The sequence below is a fragment of the Stylophora pistillata genome, chromosome 5, assembly GCF_964205215.1.
Source record: "Stylophora pistillata chromosome 5, jaStyPist1.2, whole genome shotgun sequence".
Lineage (NCBI taxonomy): Eukaryota > Metazoa > Cnidaria > Anthozoa > Scleractinia > Pocilloporidae > Stylophora > Stylophora pistillata.
In genome coordinates this window covers 23,971,021-23,993,711 of record NC_142523.1, presented here as the reverse complement: position 1 = coordinate 23,993,711, position 22,691 = coordinate 23,971,021, and the positions used below count along the sequence as shown (strand labels likewise).

At 39.1% G+C, this 22,691-nt stretch overlaps 1 protein-coding gene across 3 annotated transcripts in view; it reads right to left on the bottom strand.

Moving 5' to 3' along the window:
• The window catches only part of LOC111324581 (gamma-tubulin complex component 6), a 66,359-nt gene that overhangs the window by 10,045 nt on the left and 33,623 nt on the right, over nucleotides 1-22,691 (bottom strand). The window contains exons 31-33 of one of the 3 annotated variants that reach the window (XM_088759943.1): nucleotides 22,353-22,614; nucleotides 21,634-21,741; nucleotides 19,918-21,256 (exon numbers count right to left, since the gene is read on the bottom strand). The exons of 1 other annotated variant lie outside the window; for it this stretch is intronic. In XM_088759943.1, the coding sequence (XP_088616069.1) occupies nucleotides 21,650-21,741; nucleotides 22,353-22,614 (354 nt within the window). In that variant the 3' untranslated portion in view covers nucleotides 19,918-21,256; nucleotides 21,634-21,649. Of the gene's footprint in view, nucleotides 1-19,917; nucleotides 21,257-21,428; nucleotides 21,742-22,352; nucleotides 22,615-22,691 lie in introns of those variants that run through there. One more of the 3 variants, XM_088759942.1, reaches the window with a different exon arrangement.

The following is a 22,691-nucleotide window of genomic DNA, read 5'->3' as shown; positions in this document are numbered from 1 at the left end:
ATTTTCTCCTTAGCAAGTGTGCAACTTTCCATGAAACAATTGTTTGCTGAACAATCTAGCAGAAACTAAAAAGCTATCACCAAGACTCGCCAGGAAAACTTAGTGTAAAAGCGCTTGCCTTAAACAGTTTTTATTGACACCAGTCCTATGAATTACGCGACTTTTTGCTTGTGGAGTGATTCCCTATTAGTCGATCCAACATCTCAGTTGCTTGACGAGGATTTCCATGAAAAGGAAAGGGAAGAGGTGTTACATCAGAATCTAATAGCAGACATTAGATCTGAGCCCGCGTAAAAGCGGTTTCGTCTAAAGATGCACGGAGTCGAGGTACTTGGGACAAAGGCTTTGTAGATTTTCAAAGGTATCACTGTATATTTGAAGACAACTCGCATTTTACGCTATTTTTTTTTTTACTTTTATCGACAATATGAAGCATTCAAAAGGCAAAGATAGCAGTGGTTAGACATTGTATTGCACTTGGATGCCACAACTGGAGCGATAAACCACATTGCAAGCATCTTTCGTGGCATTCACTGCCACTGAGCAACAAGAAACTTCTGGTGACTTGGCTAGTCAAGATTAAACGGGAAAACACGCCCGTAAGTAAGAAATTCCTTTTATGTAGTGAACATTTTGAAAAGGAAGACTTTTCCGAGTCATATGCTGGCTGGAAAGTAAGTCTTAAGTCAGACTCAGTTCCGACAATATTCAGTTTCTCCGAGCAGAAAACCAAAAGGAAGGCTCCGAAGGAAAGACGCTCAATTGATGGTGACTTTCCGGCCAAGATGTTTGTAGTGTGGTTTATCGCTCCGGTTGTTGCATCCGAATGCAATCATGTCTAACCATTGCTATCTTTGCCTTTTGAATACTTCAGATTCTCGATGAAAGTAAAAAAATAGCGTAAAATGCGAGTTTTTTTGAGATATACAGTGATACCTTTGAGAATTTACAAAGCCTTTGGCCCAAGTGCCTCCATTCCGTGCATCTTTAAACAAAACCGCTTTTACGCGGGCTCAGATCTAATATTTGTCATTTCGGCATTGACCATCGAAGGTAGCTTCCCCCTTAAACGCAATTCATGGAGAAGTGACTCGTAAGCAAATCGACTTTCGTAGACGAATATTCAGCAATTCAGCTCCTGTTTCCCTGCATTTTTCGTTTCAAAATTATAATTGATGTAATTCATCAAAAGGAACATATTGCGTTAATTAAAACATTGAAGGGCCAGACAGTGGACTAGGCAAACTGTGGTAGAAACACAGCAAATTAAGGAAGAAAATTTACTCTTTCATTAAAATATATAACACAAGCTCATAGTCGTAACTGAGAACCAGATGTTTCTCACTGAAATGCAAATATGGCTGTACAATCTAAGAAAAGTAAAATTTTCTCTAGGAAAGTAAGCCTAGTCTAAAAGTGTAGTTACATCAAAAGGAAAGCGAAGACGTGTTTAAAATTAGCCCCTTATATCACAGCTTATGACAAATATTTCAAATTGCGATAACTTCAAAGTTATCAATCGGTTATTGCTAAGCGTAAATCGCCCACTTTTCGTATCAAATGATACCATAAGATCTCTACTTTGGGACTGAACCAGACGGAAAACCAAAATCTTTTAAATTGATACCAAGATTTTTCTCGGATTGTTTTCTTTGTCGGAAAAAAAAGGGTAAGTAGTAATTATGACAGTCCATATTTGTTAAAGCATCATATTTTTTTCAGAACCAGCGGTTGGACTCAAAGTTTTCTTAAATACAATCCAAACTTTTCAGGTTGAGTTTAACTCGTGGCCGTTGATTGATTAAGTCACATTTGCAGGTGCAAACATTTATTGCTCCGACGAAGGGTTAACGCTTGAAACGTTAGCTTTTGTAATCGTTACGGTGGCCAATTTACCATTTCAACTTTGTTGATATATACAAATTATTTCGTTACCCCCACCGACGCAGCCCCAAACAGTTTCTTTAGAAACTATCAGCCTTCAAACATTTATCGCCCTTTAAGGTTTTCAAGAAGGATGGACTCATCAGAAATTGACAACAAAAATGGAATAATTTTTACTTCATCTTCCCATGTGTTTTATTTCTCAGAACAAAACTACAGCAAAGTCTTATTTAGGAATATAGATATTGCACGAGTGCCTATAAGATGTAAATGAATGAATATTAGCCCCTTATTTCACCGGTAACGACAATATTTCAAAAACAATAATTTTAAAGTTATGAATTGGTGGGTATTAAGCGTAAACGGCCCCCAGCTTTATTATCAAGTGAATGACGTTTAATCAGTAAAGAAGCCTTGATTGTCTTTTCTGCTGTAGAGCACACAGGAAGCGGCGAGAGCACGAAGGAAATGTAGGGGAATACGAGACGTAATCGAGTGTTTTCCCGACCTCATGGCGCATAGCATACTTTAAGACCTTCGTTTACTTTTCCTGTTGCTTCTTGCCAGCTCGGTGTTTTCGTCTTTAACTTGTTCTGAAATTTCTTTTTCTATCTCCGTGTAGTTTGTACTGTTAATTACAGGTTCTTCTGCATCAATTGAAGCTAAGAGTTTGTTTTCATTTTCGTTTAAAACGTCATCATGTGCAAGACTTGTGGATCAAGTGCGTCACCTATCATGGAAAATATGTTTGCGAAACACTCTCGCAGAAATTAAAAACAAACCTTGTCACAAAGCTTTAGTTTCCTGAAAGGGCTTACCTTTGACGGTTTCTCTTGACATTCATGGCATTAGTCTGATGAATTACACGACTTTAATACTTGTCAGTCAAGTATTTTACTGTTAGTCGAGCGAAGATCTTCTTCATTTGACGAACGTTTCTAAGAAAAGTATCCATGGAATGAACAAGGGTTGGCAATGTTATAACACTGATTTTCGTCTACGATACCAAATGAAAATCGCCTAAAGGAAAGGGAAAATTAAGTGTTCATGTGAAAGGGTCAAATTTCGGCTTAACACACTGCTGCCAAGTTACAAGTATGCAAATGAACTGTCGTAGATGAAAATTCAGAAAACCCAACTCTTGTTTTCCAGCATTTATCGTTTCAAAGTTCTGTTTGATGTAACTTATTAAAAAGAACATAATGCTCTATAACAATGAAGGACCACGCAGTGGACCGGGTAAACTGTTGTAGAAACACAGTAAAATTGAGGAGGAATGTAATATTTTTAGCTCTTTAATTCAATTATTCAGGGTAACCTCATAGTTTTAGGAACCATATATTTTTAAAACTGTAGTACGAATCAACCTCAATAATTTAACAAACATTTTTCTCCAGCAACTTACGGTCTCGATATCTTCAAGATGTAGTATTCAATCTTAGAGATAAATGTAATATCAACACTATATTTCTTAAACAGGTGATTCATCTTAGTTTCATTGACGTTTACAACTAATTAGCAGTTACAAGAATCAATAGATCACAGGTAGATCCACAGCCGGAAGTCCTCGAAATTTAAGGGAAGTGTTAATTCTGTGCGTAAACTAAATTTTTCAAACCTAGGAACTTCTCTTTTTTAAATCAACGCCGCCTTTTGAAGAGAAATCTTTTACATTCTTGCTCAATGTCTCTTTTGAAGAAAGCATAAGCTATAGGGTTTGTTCCAGAGTTAACAACTTGTAGAGGGATTTTGTAATAATTATCGTTACCACATTGATGACCAGTTAAAAATAATAAACTACAACGCATAGGTATTCCGTAACACAATAGAAAAACAGACGTTACCAAAGCCACCCATTTTACTGCTGACGTGTTCTGAGTTTTCACCTTAGCGACCCGTTGATTAAACTGCAATTGCTTGGCTAAAGTGAGATCTCTAGAATTCTGCCTATAAGCAACAAGGAACATAGATGCAAGGCAAAAGATTAAAATTACGCACAAGATTACCTCGAAAAACAAAAACAAAGAGCCAATGACAGTCTCGTAACGATCGAATGGATTAAGTCTGATCGACAATAAAGTAAACGTGAAAATAAAAGGAATACCCCAAGAGCTAAGAACCATTGGAATGACTCGGCGGCGCTTCATAAAAGTCAAGTATTCCAAAGGTTTCACTACGGCGATATAGCGTTCCAGCACCAAACAAAACAAGTTTGATCCAGAAGCATAAAGTATGAACAACCTTACATACATCACAGTTAACCCGCTCTGTAAAGAGTGGGGTACATTCGGTTGAAATAAAAAAAGTGAAGGCACAGCAATTATCCCAACACTGAAATCAGCCACTGCTAAAGACATGATGAATGTGTTGGTTTTAGTGCGAAGCTGGTGTTTACTACAGATGAGGAAGATGACAAATCCGTTTACAACCATCGTGAAGATGGAAAGGAACCAGGCAGGAACCCAAAACCACGTTCCATTGAATTTCTTCTTAATAGCTGTCAAGGACCTTTCAATTGCTTCCTTCGGTCAAGCAAACAGCGTTTTTAGAAATTTTAAGGATGAAAAATTCTGTCTATATAGAAGTCTTACAAAACCATCTTGTTGAGGCCCGCGCTCAACTCCCTTTTTTTGCACAGTTGTTTCTCGTAGCCGACATCCGGGCATTGATGCTTGTAGAGAACACTGTTGTTTTCGTCAATTACCGTGTGCGTCCGCCTCTGGATTCTTTTTACCGTACGTCGATAATCGGTATTATGCTCTGTTATTTATCTTAGCGTTTTAGTTTGTTTGCTGCTATTATTTTCAGCAGGTTAATCGCTATGTTAGCAACTTTCGAAATCCTAGTAACTTTGTGATTTTAGCCATTAATCAACTAGAAGCTCGGGGAGCGTTCACTCGGGCTTCTTTTATAGCCATGGCATTCACACCAAATACGAGTACAATTATAACATAGCTCGTAAATTCGTGCAATCAAATTCAATTGCGCGAGCGTGCTTCAATTTTCCATTGTGCACGCTGGTGACGTCAGCAAACAAATGCCGCGCGAAAAAAATTTTTTCTCGCTAGTGACATCAGCATCTTTCATTAAAAAAGGAGAAAAACTTACGCAAAAAAGTTAAACTAGACATGGCAATAAGCGAAAAAGCCGATGAAGATCTGCCTACTTTTTCTTTGGTAAGAATTCTTTAACTCCCGAGAAAAAACCCAGAGAAAGGGAAAACAAAGCAATCATCGGTTTCGTCTCGTTTCACAACTCTAACATCATTTCCACGCATAAATTCACCTGTCAGTTTTTGACCAATCTGACACGAGATCACTAAAGCATAGCAAAATACTTTTCCGAAACAAAATAAACAATGCATTGAAGCGTAGGAGAGGGAATTTCTCCCCTTTATACATAAACTACAGCGTTGAAAATGTTATAAAACAATTGGTTTGTGTCAGCTGTGCGTTCATCGAGACTTGAAGCACTTGGGAAGTTTGGAAAGCACTCAAGAAGCTAGAGTTGCTCTAGGCTGCGCATCGAGCAATTCTTAGGCATCTTTCGTGCTCTCCACACTTCCCAAGTGCTTCAACTCTCGATGAACGCACGCTAACGCATGAATCAATTGTTAATAGTGATTAAGTACGAAATACCAAATCGTACTTTACAAGTATTGAACCCAATAAAAACCAGTAACAGAAAAAGGATAAATAACGGAAGAGCTAAGCTTATATATTTAACCTACTATTTAAGTTGCTTCTGTCAGTACCCTTATCCAATTCGCTGTTGTCAACGTCCCCTTCGAAGTTGTGTTCACGAACATTTTTAATTTTTTTCATCAAGTGAGGTGTTCGTCTCAGTATCATAGTTTGTTGTTAAATCGGCCGTCACAAATTTGCCAGTATCTTCGTGGTTTGAACTCACATATGGCTTATTTGTTATCTCGTGGGAACTAGTATGAACTTTCTACATTTGCTAGCTTTCAAGCAATGAAGTTCGTGGACTGGCCCATTCCGAAAACACTCAATATCATTTAGCGTGGGCCTACCACGAACGGCATGAGCGTTTGCATGTGGGATGAGCTTATAAGACAGGAATCTTTGCAAAGCGGTCTTCACAAAACACAGCATTCTGTAAATTACGTTGTTTACGAAGTGCGAGTTCACGATAACACAAGTTTTCGCACTCTCATCCCCAGTTTCCGCGGTTTACGCAAAGACGCCTTGGGACCATGACCCCCCTTTCTGCGACCAAAACGGCTTGCATTTTCAGAATAAAACTGGATTTCTGTGAAGAACTGACCTCGTCCCGTTCCTATCGATTTTGTGGATAGGTTTCGCCGAGAACGCCTATTCACTTAAAAGTTGATTGTCACAATTAAGGCTGTAAACATCCGTCACTCTTTGGGGTTGTTTTTTTAGAAGCTTTGCTCGCAAAGTTTAACGCCTGTTTATTATTTTCAAGAAGAATTGATCATCAGTATTAAAATGAAAATTTGCTTTCTTTTTCAACCGTAGAAAAAATATTTTTAAATAAAAATAATCATTGAAACGGTATATGATGGAAACAAGAGCTGAATGTCTAAATTGTCGTCTACGACAGTCAATTTGCATAGCAGAGTCCTATTTTGAGAATATTAATTTCCACAATGAGCAAATTAGAGGTGAATCAATGAAAACTAGCATCCTATTAGCCTCCTAACAAAATATATTTGAAATAACGATAATTTCAATATCATTTGACCATCGGTGTTATGCCGAAATCGCCCATCAGAAGTAAGCCGAGAAACCCAGGATAAAACCCTATGATCTCTATATTAGGAGCCAGCAGAGGAAACCAAGGCCTTGAAATTTCGGTTGGCTTCTTATTCAACTGAGAAACCCCAAACCTTGCAAGTTTCCACGAAGGAGAAAATATAACTTTTGAAATATACCTCAGGTTGTCATCTTGTAAAACCTTCTTTGCATTATCATATATATATATTTTTAAAAAAAATGAGCTCCTTTTCATTGGCAAGTTGTTTGCTAAACACGTTAGTAGAAAATAAAAAAGCTGTCACGAAGCCAGTTATAAAGAACACTTAACTAAGTAAACTTCCCTGAAAGCGTTCACCTTTAACAGTTTCCTTGATAACAATCCAACAAATTAAACTACTTTTATGCCTTTTCAGTAATTAATTGTTGGTCTAGCGAACAACTTTTTTGCGAAGGCATCAAAAGTTTTCATGGAAAAGAAAAAACTAGGAAATGTTATATCCTTGTCATCAACACCGGTAAATGAAAATGTTGCGAAGGAAAGGACAGACGTGTTTTAAATTAGCCCCCTGTTTCACTGGTAATGACAAATAATTCAAATTGCGATAATTTCAAAGTTGATAAGCGTAAATGGCCCACTTTTACTATCAATTGATACCCTATGATCTCTACTTAGGGACTGAACCAGCCGAGAAACCAAAACCTTGCAAGTTTCTTTTAACTTAAACCAGGACTTTTCTTGGATTGTTTTTTTTTTGTCAGAAAAAGAGAGGAAGTAGTAATAATAGGAAGTCGCCTCTGTTTATGCATCCCACATTTTTAGAACCAGCTGCTTCGACTTGCAGTCTTCGTAAATACAACCTGTATTTAAATAATTTTTTTCAAGTTACTCTTTTAAGCTATTTATGACGATCTTTGCTTTAAAGAGTTATTTCTTGATCGGTAACGCATTCTGTCAACTTAGTAGCACCCTACGATCTCTACCGCGATGTGTTAGAAGCCAGCCGAGAAGCTAAAACGTTGCAACCTCGCACGAGGGGGAATAAAGGAGGCTTACAAGTATATCTTTTAAGTTGTCATCTTGTAAACACTCATTCTCGTCATCATCTTTTACTTAGCAAGTGCGTCACTTTTCATTGAAAATTTGTTTGTCCAACACACTAGCAGAAACTAAAACGACCTGTCGCGAAGACTTACGAACAAACACAGCGCTACTAATTTCCTGAAATTGTTTGCCTTTGACAATTTTTCTTGACATTTAGTCTGATGAATTACACGACTTTTATGCTTTTCAAGTAATTCACAGTTATTCGAGCGAAGATTTTATTAAATAACCGTTTCTAAGGAAATTTCCCATGGGATGAGAAAGGTTTGGCATTGTTTTATCATCGTCAAGTACCCTACCAAACTAAAATTGTCTAGAGGGAGGGGAAAATCAAAAGTGTTTACTGCTAGGGGTCTAATCTCGGAACTGAGCACCATGGAGAAGTCCCACGTATGCAAATCGACTGTTGTAGTCGAAAATTAAGAAAATTCTCCCTTTGTCTCCTGACATTTATCCTTCAAGTTTACAATTGATGTAATTCATCAACAGGAACATGATGCGCGAAACATTTAAGGAGCAGTGGACATGGGGGACTGTTTTAGAACCACAGCAAATGGCGGAGGAATATGATATGCTTGTACTCTTTACTAAAATACAGAGCGTAAGCTCATACTTTTAAGAACCAGATATTTCTTGTAGATTTTAATGCAAATCAGCTTAAAAAGTTTTTTCCCCTGGCCTTGATATACATTGAATATGTGGTTCTTAATCTTAGAGATAAATGCAATATTTAAAAGAGTGACTTCTTTTCATTTTCATTGAAAGTATTTAAACTCAATATCAATTAAGATAAGAATTAATGCATCACAGACAGATCCAGAACAGGATGTCCTCGGGATCTAAAGGAAGTGTTAAGTTGTTCCCTCAGAAAAAGGTTGTGTTGCTCAGGAACTTTCGTGTGGTGAATCTACGTTCACAAGAAGTATTGTCAAGAAAAGTCGAACCGACTGAAGTTTCCCTTGCTTAGCAACTACTCTGTGGTAAATCAACGACACCTTTTGAGAAGAAGGCTTTTACATTCTTCCTCTATGTCCCTTTTGAAGAAGGCATAAGCTATAGGGTTTATTCCAGAGTTAACAAGCTGTAGAGGTACTTTGTAATGAAAATCGTTACATAAACGACCAGTTAAAAATAAAAAACTGCAACGCGTCATTATTCCGTAACAAATCAGAAACACACACGTTACCAATGCAACCCATTTTACCGCTGACATGTTCTGAGTTTTAACTTTAGCGACCCGTTTGTTAATCCGCAATTGCTTAGCTGAACTGCAATTTCTAGAGTTCTTGTAAACAACATGAAACATGGATGCAAGGCAGAAGATTAGAATTACGCACAAAATCACTTCGAAAAGCAAAAACAAACTGCCGCTGATAGTCCTGAAACGATCGACTGAAATGATCGTTATCAAAAATGCAGTAAGAGTGAGAAGAAAAGGTATTCCCCAGGATATAAGAACCATTTGAATGACTCGGCGGCGCTTCATAAAAGTCAAGTACTTCAAAGGCTTCACCAACGCGACGTAGCGTTCCAATACTAAACTAAACAAGTTTGATGCAGAGGCGTAAATGAAGAACACCCATGCGCACACCATACTTAATCGGGCTGTGGAGGATGGGGTACACTCGGTTGCAAGATTACAGAAAAAAAAAGGAGCAACAATTATCCCCACACAAAAATCAGCCACTGCTAAAGAGACGATGAACGTGTTGGTTTTAGTGCGAAGCTGACGTTTACTGCAGACGAGGAAGATGACAAATCCATTTACAACCATCGTGAAGATGGAGAGGAACCAGCTGAGAACCCAAAACCACGGTTCCATTGAATTTCTTCTCAAAACCTGTCTTGGACTTTTCGATTGCCTCCGTCGGTCAAGCGAAGAGCGTTCAGAAGCTTTGAGGATGAAAAACTGTGTCTATATAAGGGTTTATAAAACCATCTGGCTCCGCCTACACTTAAAAGTTGATTGTTGCAATTCAAGCTGCAAACATACGTCACCCTTTGACGTTTTTGTGAGAAGCTTTGCGCTCAGTTTGACGCCTGTTTATTACTTTCAAGAGGTATTGATCCTCAGTATTATGAAATTTGCCTCCTATTTCAACCATAGCACAAAACGTTTATAATAACGATAATTCAAATATTATTGAAACATTATATGATGGAAATAGGAGCTGAATTGTCTAAATTTTCGTCTACGACATTCAATTTGCATAGCCGTCCTATTTTGAGAATATTAAACCCCACAAGGAGCAAATAAGAGGTGAACTGATGAAAATTAGCATCCTTTTAGCCTCGTAAGAGACACATTACAAATAAAGATAACTTCGGTATCATTTAAAAGTCGGTGTTATGCCGAAATCGCCCACTTTCACTATCAACTGATTAACGTTACGACATAAATTCATAATGAATTTGACATCTTTTATTATCACCTTTTGCAATGTTTGCGTTTTAAATCAACCAACTAACACGCTATGATCCCTACGTCAAGAGCCAGCCGAGAAAACCAAGATAATACCCTATGATCTCTACATTAGGAGCTAGCCGAGAAAAGAAAAAACCGTGGAATTTCGGCTGGCTACTTATTCAACTGAAAAACCCCAAACCTTGCCAGTTTCCATGAAGAGGAAAATAGAACTTTTGAAATATACATCTGGTTTTCATCTTGTAAAACCTTCTTTACATTATCGTCTTTTTCTAAAAAAATGCACTATCTTTCATTTTCATTGTAAAGTTGTTTACTAAACACGTTACTAGAAATTAAAGAGCTGTCACGAGGCCAGTTATTGAGTCACTAAGGCCTAGGCCAGTTATTAAGATCACTTAGCTAAGTAAACTTTCCTGAAAGCGTTCACCTCTTAATAGTTTCCTTGATAATAGTCCAATAAGTTAAACTACTTTTATACTCTTTCAGTAAGTCGTAGTTGGTGTAGCGAACAACTTTTTTGAGAAGGCATGAAAAGTTTCCATGGAACGAAAAAATTTACATCCTTGTCATCAACACCGGCAGATGAAAATTTTCCAGTCGAAAGGGAAAACGTGTTTAAATTTAGCCCCTGATTCCAAATATTCCAAATTGCAATAATTTCAAAGTTATCACTATTACTATCAAATGATACCTTACGATCTCTCGTTTAGAACTGAACCAGCCGAGAAACCAAAACCTTGCAAGTTTCTATTAAATTTACACCAGAACTTTTCTTGGATTACTTTGTTTATCTGAGAAAGAGGGGAAGTAGTAATTATAAGAATTCGTATTTTTTCATTATCATCCACCAATATTTTTACAACCAGCTGCTTCGACTCACAGTTTTCAGAAATACAACTGTGAAACTTTAACAATAAATCAAGCTAGTTTTTTAAGAAATTTATGACAATCTTCATTCATCAGTATCGCTTTCTGTCGAATAACATTCGATCTCTACTACTATGCTTTGAAAAACTTCGCAGTCTTCCATAAGGAGAGATTAAGGAGGTTTACAAGTATATTTTAGGTTGTCATCTTGTAAACACTAATCTTCAGTATCGTTTTCTACTTAGCAAGTAAGTCGCTTTCCACGGAACAAGTTGTTTGGCCAACACTGAGGAGAAAAAGGATATGTTTTGACTCTTTGATTTAAATATACAATACAAATTCATAATTCTGAGAACCAGATGTTTTTAGACTGAAATGTGAATAAGCTTAAAAAAATTCTCTCCAGCAAAGAACGGTCTCGACATGTTCAATAAAAAGGTCTTAATTCTAGTAGATAAATGTGCTATCAATACTGACTAAAGTACTTTAACAGGTGACTCGTGTCTGTTTCATTGGAAGCTTTTAAACTAGCAATTAAGATAAGAATCAATACATCGCAGAGAGATCCATTACCGGGAGAACTTTCCTGTGGTATATCAACGACGCCTTTTGAAGAGAAGCCTTTTACATTCTCATATAAAATACACAACGTAAGCTCACAGTTTTAAGAAGCAGATAGACTGTAACTGATGCAGATCAGGTTCAAAATATTTTCCCCTGGCCTTGATACTTTGTGTAGCTGGTCTTAAATCTTAGAGATAAATGGAATACTTTAATGGATGACCTCTTTTTTTTTTTTTTTTTTTTTTTCCATTGGTAGCATTTAAACTAAATGTCAATTAGATATTTATGATGATCTTTATGTTAAAGAGTAATTTCTTCATTGGTCTCTCATTCTGTCGACTGACACCCAACAATCTATCGTGAAACTAAAACCTTGCAAACTTCCATCATAGGGGCTGAGGAATTTCACAAATATATTTCAGGTTGTCATCTTTACACACTAATCTTCATAATCCTCCTTTCCTTACCAAGTACGTAATAATAATATAATAAATTTAATACTTATACAGCGCAAAATTCATTATAAGTACATGATCTAATACGCTTTACAATAATTTAAAAAATTTCTAAAAGAAACCGCAGGGAATATGAGAGTTAAATTACAAAATGAGAACAAAATTATTTTATAACAATACATGGTCTAAAAATGTTCACGCAATTAACAGTGTGCTTGTTTAAAAAGACACGTTTTCAGTTGTTTGTTAAAATATTTACGCTACTTACAGCCCTTAGGCTTTCCGGAAGAGAGTTCCAAAAATGGGGCAGTTACCGAAAAAGCTCTGTCCCCAGTGGTATTGGCAGATCTAATTGCCGGGCGAACTAATAAACGTAACTTTCCATAGAACAATTGTTTGCTAAACAAACCAGCAGAAACTAAAACGCTATCACGAAGACTCACCAAGAAAACTGAGTGTAAAATCGCTCGCCTTGAATGTTGTGTTTCCCGGATTTAAGTCAGACGAAAAACTACAACTCAATACATACTCAACGTCTATATTTTCAACATGGCGGTTCTAAAATCTACTAGATACGCACATGGCGTGCGTGTGCCTGTGACAAATACCATGGGCCGGCATGCCCGACATAGCATTCTTCCCCTCAAAATTCAGAACTAATCCAAAATATATGAGTTCAGTTCAGTTCAGATCATTGGTTTAGTTTTTCAGGGGGTTTCTGCAGCCGACGGGGATGGCGCCTAAGTGGTGGTGTTGCTGAACGGCTAGTCATGTTCTAGTTCTGGCTGCTAGGACAGTTGGTCGGTTGGTTGGTCACATCTATGTCTATGGTTGGTAATTTCTCCATATCATTTGCAGAAGGAGGTTGTGGTTCTTCACTTCCGACGCTGCATGTCGCTAGTGGAATTCCTACTAACACAGCTGGGTCTAGGCGTGGGGTGTAGTACTCCTTATTAACGCTCGGAGTTACTGCAGTCTCCTTGAGTTGATCGATATGTCGTCGCCTTACTGTATTTGGTCCGTCTCTGACTTCGTAGGATAAGAGTCCAAGGTGAGCTGTGATGATACCAGGAACCCACTTATCTCCAGTTCGGTAGTTTCGGGCAACGACAGCTTGACCTACGGGTAACTGACGGGTAGGGTTGTGGCTGGATCGTAACCCTTGGTCTTGCCGCTTTTCTTCCACTCGCTTCCGTATGTTAGGCTTCAGTATGTCGAGTTTCGTTCTTAGGTTTCTTCCCATGAGGACTACTGCTGGTGCCTCTCCTGTCAGCGCATGTGGTATCGTTCTGCAGGCTAGCAAGACGTTTGTCAGCTTCCAGGAGAGGTTTTTCTTCTCAGCCAGTGCTGCGCGTAGAGCTTGCTTGAATGTCTGTACAAAACGTTCAGCGTTTCCATTTGTAGCTGGGTGTTACGGCGCTGACCTTCTGTGTTTGATACCATAATTCCTCATGAATGTTCTGAATTCGTCCAATGTGAATTGTGGGCCGTTATGACTGACCAGTTGTTCTGGTAATCCGTTTGTCGCAAACAGCTTTCTTAGTTCCTCAATTGTTCTTGCAGCGTTTGTAGTAGTCATTGGTATTACTTCGGGCCATTTTGAGTGGCTATCCACGACAATGAGAAACATTGTTCCCAAGAATGGTCCCGAAAAATCTATGTGGATACGTTGCCATGGGCGTGCTGGCCACTCCCAAGTATGAAGTGGGGCGGTCTTAGGATTTTTCTGAGTGAGTTGACAGCCAGTGCATCCTTTTGCTGTTTGTTCGACCTCCTTGTCCATTCCTGGCCACCAAATGTAGCTCCTAGCCAACGCCTTCATCCTTACGATTCCGGGGAGGCCTTTATGGAGTTGTTCTAACAACTGTGCCCGGTACTTAGGTGGAATTATCACTCGAGAGCCCCAAATAAGGCAGCCATCCTGTAATGTTAGTTCATCCTTCCTACTGTATAATGGTTCCAATTCTTTTTTACTGACTGGTGGCCACCCTTGTCTCGCGTGTTCTACCACACGTGATAATAATGGATCCCTCTGGATTGCTAGACGAATCATATCTGCATTGACTGGCAGCACTTCGAGCTGTGACACTTGAAAAATTTCTGCTGTAACAGCTACTTCCTTGCTGTACGCCTTTTTTAAGGGTAGGCGTGCTAGTCCATCCGCGTTTCCATGTTGGGTGGTGTTTTTGTACTCAGTGCTGTACTTGAATCCTGCTAGGAACAATGCGTCGCGTTGTAAACGAGCAACTGTCAAGGCTGGTATCCCTTTCTTAGGGTTAAGAATTGAGGTGAAAGGCTCATGATCTGTGACCAGCGTGAAATGGCGGCCGAACAGGTGTAGGTGGAATTTCTTGACTCCCCAAACAAATGCTAAGACTTCCTTGTCAATCTGGGAGTAGTTTCTTTCTGCCTTAGTAGGGGTACGTGACGCGAAGGCTGTGGGTCGTTTTGAGCCATGTTCTCCTACATGCGATAGTACGGCCCCGACTCCGACTTGTGAGGCGTCGCATGCTAGTTTCAATGGTCGTTCTGGATCATAGTGGGTAAGTACCATATCTGATGCTGAGTTTCTTCAACGAGGAAAAGGCTTCCTCACACTCTGCGGACCACTTCCATGGCTTGCCTTGTTCTAAGAGCCTGTTTAGGGGTTTTAAGGTGGTTGCCAGGTTGGGTAAGAACTTATGTTAATAGTTTACCAATCCCAAAAATGAACGGACTTGTTGAACGTTCTCTGGCCTTGGGGCATTGAAGACGGCATCAACTTTCTCTTGAGTCTTGTGTAGTCCGTATTGGTCCACTTCGTGTCCGCAGTAGGTGATCTTTGTCTGGAAAAACTCGCATTTCTCGCGATTTGCTCTTAGGCCATGTTCCTTTAACCTCTTCAGTGTTTCCTCCAGGTGGGCGAGATGCTCTTCGTCATCTTTTCCTGTGATTATCATATCGTCTAAGATGCAGCTTGTTCCTTCTATTCCTTCTTAGATCTGATCCATTGATCTCTGCCAAATGGCTGGGGCTGACGTTATCCCAAATACGAGGCGATTGTATCGGTACAATCCTTTATGGGTTTTGACTGTCAGGTACCCTTGTGGTATGCCTGTCTAAGGTCGATTTTGATGAACTTCTTCCCCCCTACCAGCTTAGTAAATATGTCGTCGATGCGAGGGAGAGGGTACTCCTCTGACTGCAGTTGGGGGTTTACTGTGATCTTATATTCACCACAGATCCTTACTGTACCGTTTGGTTTGACGATGGGTAGAATAGGCGTCGCCCAGTTACTGAAGTTGACTTTGTTCGGTATTCCTTCTTCTTCTAAATGTTTCAGCTCAACTTCAGCTTTGGGTTTCAAGGCATATGGAACAGGCCTTGCTTTGCAAAAATTGGGTTGACTGTTTTCCTTAAGCGTTAGTTTTTCTTTGGTGGACTTGAGTGTGCCAATTTCGTTTTGAAACACCTAACTGTACTCGTCCAGGAGTTTGTCCAATTTCTTTTGGGTTTCTTGTGGTGGCTTCTCTTTTGAAATAGCGCAGATCTGTTTCCAGTCGAGTTGTATCTGGTGTAGCCAATCTCTTCCAAAGAAGTGTCTCTACCACTTACAATGTGAAGTTCTTAACCTGATTGTTGTGTTCCACACGAACAAGGAGTTTTCCTTCTGGTTTCATCTTCTCTCCTGAGTAGCTTTTCAAAATGGCTTTGGTATACACCAGTGGTGTGTCTGCGAACATTTCCTTGTACCTCTGCAATGGAAGTGTGGATATTGCTGAGCCCGTATAGAGTTCCATTTTCAGGGTGTGTCCGTTGATCTTTACATTTACATTTACATAGCGCAGACTTCTATGTGGATATATTCAGTCGCGCTTAACAGTATCGCAAGGTTGAGATCAGACGTCAGCACTTTTATCAGGCGCCTCTGGTAGCCGCCTCAGTCCATGTAGCGATCTCACCTTCCAACCCATCCCCCCCGGGGAGGAAATCCGCTACACAGTAATCTCATGCATGGGAAATTTACGTCTCCTGCCCCTGACCCTGCAGGAGACGGGACCTACGGCTTTACGTCTTGTCCGAGAAGACGAAGCAATGTGAGTGAAGCGTCTTCCTTAAAGACACAACGTCATTCCCCAGCCAGGACTTGAACCCGGGCCAAACGACCCAGAGTCCAGCGCACTGACCACTGGACTTCATCACGTAACCCAGATGACCTCGCCAGCTATTACTTGGTTGACATTGTTTACTTCTAGTGATGCCACGAAGCTGTCGTCATCACGTTCATCATTCATCTCAAAATAATGCAGTTTGGGTTTATCAACCTTTCTTCGTCGGGTAGTATTCTGATTTCTTCCAGAGCGGCAAACTCGTTGGATGTGGCCCAGTTTACCACATTTCCGGCATGTTTCATTCATGTGCAGTGCCACCGCATCGATAACAATTATCACGGGGCTTCGGTTTCACATTATGTACTCTTTCGTTTTCAGTGTTTATTTTGTTAACGTCAGATTCTTTACTACCCTGTAACTCTAAGGTTTCGTTCGCCGCAACTTCCATGGCAAATGCAATTTCTGTCGCCTTTTTCTGGATAAGTTCTTTGTGTAATCCACACACGAGTCTATCCCTTAATGCATCATTTAAGGTCGCTCCAAATTCACAATACAGTGTCAACTTCTTTAATTCAGCAATGTACGTACTTACGGTTTCACCTTCCAGTTGGTTTCTCTTGTGAAAGCGAAATCGCTCTGCGATGAGCAGTGGTTTCGGAGAAAGATGTTTCTGTAGAGTTTCCACGATGGTTTCGAGAGACAGGCTGGATGGTTTCTCTGGGGCAGAGAGGTTTCGTAATAGCCTATACGTTCTGTTTCCCATTAGGCTGAGCATCACTGCCACTTGTTTGTCTTCTTTAATGTCGTTGGCGAGAAAGTATTACTCTACTCGTTCAACGTAGGCAAGCCAGTCGTCGTTAGCTTCATCGAAGGCTTCTATCTTTCAAATCGGCATATTGTCTTAAGCCTGAACGTCTCTTTTGTGGGCTCTGAAAATCTCGTAACCAATCTGTTGCGTCTCATGGATTTAAGTCAGACGAAAAACTACAACTCAATACAAAGTCAACGTCTATATTTTCAACATGGCAGCTCTAAAATCTACAAGGTACGCACATGGCATGCGTGCGCATATGTGAAAGATACCGCGGACCGGCATGCCGGACATAGCATTGAACAATTTCTATTGACATATGACGGTGGATGAATTACACGACTTTATACTTGTAGAGTAATTCACTGTTAGTCGAGCGTAGATGTCAGTTAATTGACGAGCATTTCCATGAAAATGAAAGGGAAAAGGTGTTACATTAGAGTCTAATTTTGGCATTGACCATCGAAGGTAGCTATCCCTTGTGCGCAATTCATGGAGGAGTGACTCGCACGCAAATCGACTTTCGTAGACGAAAATTCGGCAATTCAGCTCTTGTTTCCTAGCATTTTTCGTTTCAAAGTTATAGTTGATGTAATTCATCAACAAGAACATATTGCATTAAAGAATTGAAGGGCCAGACAGTGGACTAGGCGGACTGTTGTAGAAACACAGTAAATTGAGGAGGGAAATGATATGTTTTTACTCTTTCATTAGAACTGATACAACGTAAGCTCAGTCTTTACTGAGAACCAGATGTTTCTCACTGAAATGCAAATAAGGCTCTACAATCTAAGAAAGTAAAACTTTCTCTAGCAAAGCAAGCCTGGTCTAAAAGTGAAGTTACATCAGAAGGAAAGGGAAATCTTGTTTAAAATTAGCCCCTTTATTTCACGGCTTATGACAAGTGATTCAAATTACGATAATTTCAAAGTTATCAATCCGTTATTGTTAAGCGTAAATCGCCCACTTTTCACATCAAATGATACCCTAAGATCTCTACTTTGGGACTGAACCAGACGAGAAACCAAAATCTTTTAAATTTCTATGAAGATTTTTCTCGGAATTTTTTCTTTGTCAGAAAAAAAGGAGAAGTAGTCCATATTTGTTGATGCATCATATTTATTTCAGAACCAGCTGCTGGACTCACAATTTTCTTAAATACAACCCAAACTTTAATGATTTTTCAGCTTGAGTTTAACTCATAGCCGTTATTTGATTAAGTCACATTTGAGGGTACAAACATTTATCACCCTTTAACATTTTTACAGACACTTTGTCGCTTACTGCCGGTTTTCAAGGATGGACTAATCAGAAATTGACAACAAAAATGGAACAATTTTTACTTCATCTTCTAATGTGTTTCATTTATCAAAACAAAACTACAGTAAAGTCTTATTTTGAGTACATCCCTATTGCATAAGTGCCAATAAGATGTAAATGAAGGACTAGTAGCACCTTTTTTCACCTGTAACGACAATATTTCAAAGACAATAGTTTTAAAATTATGAGTTGATTGGTATTAAGCGTAAATCATCCCTAGTTTTATTATCAAGTGAATGAACTTTTAACAAGTAAAGAAGCCTTGACTTTCTCTTCTGTTGTAAAGCGCACAGGAAGCGGCGAGAGCACGAAGGAAATGTAGGGGAATACGAGACGTATTCGAGTGTTTTCCCAACCTCATGGCGCATGGCATACTTTAAAACCTTCGTTTACTTTTCCTATTGCTTCTTGCCAGCTCGATGTTTTCGTCCTTAACTTGTTCTGAAATTTCTGTTTCTATCTCCGCGTAGTTTGTGCTGTTATTTTACAGGTTCTTCAGCATCAATTGAATTTAAGAGCTTGTTTTCATTTTCGTTTAAACGTCATCATGTGCAAGACTTGTGGATCAAGTGCGTCATCTGCCGAAATTAAAAACAAAGCTTGTCACAAAGCCTTAGTTCAATAAAAGCGCTCACCTTTGACAGTTTCTCTTGACATTAGTCTGATGAATTAGTTTATTTGTACACCTGTAACTTGGCATGAGCTGTGTTAAACCGAAATTTGACCCTTTGATATGAACACTTAACTTTCCCTTTCCTTTGGGCGATTTTCATTTAGTAGCCGGCGTCGACGACAATGCTATAACATTGCCAACCCTATTCCATTCCATGGATACTCTTCTTGGAAATGCTCGTCAACGAAGATCTTCGTTCGACTAACAATGAAATACTTGACAAGTATTAAAGTCGTGTGTCGTAGATAAAAATTCAGACAACTCAGCTTAAATGTTCTATTGCTAGTTTTGCTACCGCTTTGACTATTAATAATTTTCTGTAACTTTTTTTCCTTCATATTCAATGGTATTTCGAAGTGAACCCACTCGATGAGTATTTTTACTCTTAGGGTAAACTTTGTCCAATAAATATGTTTAAATAAATAGATTAAAATTTTTTTTTAAAAAACTCAGCTCTTGTTTTCCAGCATTTATCGTTTCAAAGTGCTGTTTGATATAACTTATCAAAAACACAATGTTCCAAGACATTGAAGGACCGGGTGGACTGTTGTAGAAACACAGCAAAATTAAGGAGGAATATAATGTTTCAACTCTTTTATTAAATTATGCAGGGAAAACTCATGGTTTTAGTAACCGTATGTTTCCAAGACTGTAAGGCAATAATTTAACATACATATTTCTCCACGTTGGCAACGTACGGCCTCGATATCTTCAAGATATGGTCTTCAATTCTAGAGATAAATGTAATATCAACATTATATTTCTTTACCAGGTGAGTCATCTTAGTTTCATTGATGTTTTCAACTAAATAGCAGTTATAAGAATTAAAAGATCACTGGCAGGTCCACAATCGGAAGTCCTCAAGATTTAAGGGAAGTGTTAAGTTCATAATGCATCAACTGAAGTTTTCAAGCTTGGGAACTTCTGTTTTAAACCAACGACGCCTTTTGAAGAGAACCCTTTTACATTCTTGCTCTATGTCCCTTTTGAAGAAAGCATAAGCTATAGGGTTTATGCCAGAGTTAACAACTTGAAGAGGTATTTTGTAATAATCATCGTTACCACATCGATTACCAGTTAAAAATAATAAACTACAATGCATCATTATTCCGTAACACAATAGAAAAACAGACGTTACCAAAGCCACCCAATTTACAGCTGGCGTGTTCTGAGTTTTCACTTTGGCGACCCGTTGATTAAACTGCAATTGCTTAGCCAAAGTGCGATCTCTAGAGTTCTGCTTGTAAACAACAAGAAACACGGATGCAAGACAAAAGATTAAATTTACGCACAGGATCACTTCGAAAAGCAAATACAAAGAGCCGCCGAAAGTCCTGAAATGAGGAACTGAAATGAATCTAATGAAAAATACAGTAAGAGTGAAAAGAAAAGGTATTGCCCAGGATGTAAGAACCATTTTAATAACTCGGCGGCGCTTCATAATAGTCAAGTATTGCAAACGCTTCACCACTGCGATGTAGCGTTCCAAGACTAAACTAAACAAGTTCGACCCAGAAGCGTAAACTATAAAAATTTTGGCATGGTCTACAATTAATATTGTCTTTTCATCGGGAATGCATTCGTATTCCATGGTGCGGAAGAGTGAGGGAACAGCAACCATCCCAACACCAAAATCAGCCACTGCTAAAGACACGATGAATGTGTTAGTCTTGGTGCGAAGCTGACGTTTACTGCAGACAAGGATGACGACAAATCCATTTACAACCATCGTCAAGATGGAAAGGAACCAGCCGAGAACCCAAAACCACGTTTCCATTCAATTTCTTCTTGATAGCTGTCTTGGACTTTTCAGTTGCTTTCTTCGGTCGAGCGAAGAGTGTTTGAAAGGTTACAAGAGTGAAAAATATATTTGTTTGCATAGAGGTTTCATAAAACCACCTGGCCCCAGTAATTAGATCATAGCTATTGTTTAAAGACCTATTTGACTGTTTCCCTACATCCTAGTACTTGGCATGTTTACAAACCTTTGCTTGCTAATGGTTGGGTCGGTGTTTTGTCTGAAACTTCATTGTTCCGAAAAGTCACTTAGTCTATCTCCGTGTAATTTGTTGTGTTACCTGCAGATCTTGTTCTTTATCAATTAAAGTTATGAGCTCGTTTTCATATTCGTTTCACAGGTTATGCAGGACGTGTGCGTCGAGAGAGCAGAGCGCCACTTCGATTTTTCCCGAATTATACCAAAACCACTATCCACTTGATCGGATCTCTATATTTTTCCGAGTTTAACTTTTACGGAAGTCCAAGTTGACTCAAGAGTACTCTTGTCATTTCGATTTTCAAGGCGACAATCTGACGTAACTAAGAAAAAATAAGAAGAAATTCAGCCCAAAACAGATACCACTGCCGTGAACCACTAGGGGTTCGGTTAGGCGGTTAGGCGAGTTAACAGTATGGGGGGGGGGGGGTTAGGGGGGAGACAAAAAAAAGAAGAGGAGAACGAAAGATGTACGTGATCATCTCTCACAACATATTTTTAAAACAATTTTTTTCTTTAAGTTTTAATTTATAAAAATTACATTTCTCAAAGTCGCTAGTCGAGAATAGTCTGATTGCCGTCTGTCTACCATAGCTTTGCGCAGTTAAGATACTAGCCTAGCGAACATGGCCTTACTTTAGGAGTCTGTGTCGTCTCTTAATGCACTACACAATAACTAACATAATGCATAATAATTTACTCGTTTGTGCCGGCATTCATTCCACATTGTAGAAGTTGTTGAAGTTGATTCTGAGCAGAAAGTCAGCCAAGTGAGACTGGTAACCCCTGCGAACAAGTTTACTGACAACTGAAAAAAGATAAATTAAGAAAAAAGTAAGTATTAATATGAACAAGCGGTTATTCACAATGACAGTGTTTTCCTGTTAAGGCGGTAACGGGTAAATTTACGGCCTATAATCGCTTGGAATTCTTCCCTGGTAAAGGGATTGCTCTATTGGTGTGAACATTACTTTTACCCGTCATGCTTAAATGAGGAGAACGCTGTTGCTCGGAGAGCAGAGCGCCAAATGCACCTTTATGGAGCAGCACTACGGAAACATTGCTGAGTAGTAGATGACTTAAAGATGAGAATAATTTACAAAAGATCATTTATTCCATCAGAGCGCTTTTTTCTTACGTATTATATACCAACACAGAAGACATCACTACGTCCAATCAGAGACAAGGAAGCTATCAGAAGGAGCCAGTGAGGACTCAGGACTGCCTGAAGCGCGGAAAAACATGTGTGACTGGGGCGCGAAAAAACAAACAAAACACATTTTTTTTTCTCGCTGACTGTATTGAAATGCACACGGCTATATAACAGACCCCCCGTTATACCTAACACCTTCTCCAGTCCAAAAGTACTGTGAAGGCAGAAACACTTACAAAAAAAAATCATTTCCCGAAACATCTCACCTGTGAAGAGAAAGGTAGAGTATTCTTTGAACACTTTATGAGTATTACACATGATGTCATAAGCGGGATGAGTCAAGTGCCCTCTGCCAGGGTCTAGTTGCCACGGAGACGCCAACAGCTGTGTGCGCAGTTTGAGTATAAGCGTGCCCAGGTCACTAATAATGGTCATCACAGGCGCAGCCTTACGACTGAGCAAGGAACGGAAAATGGCTTTTCGGAGGTAGTCCGAGTGTTGGTTGTGCAAGTCGTCCAAGCTTCTCACCTGATGAAAAAAAAAACAGAAAAAAAACAAAAAAAAAAATTCAAGAAACGCCGCGAAAAAGTGAACGTTTTACCAAT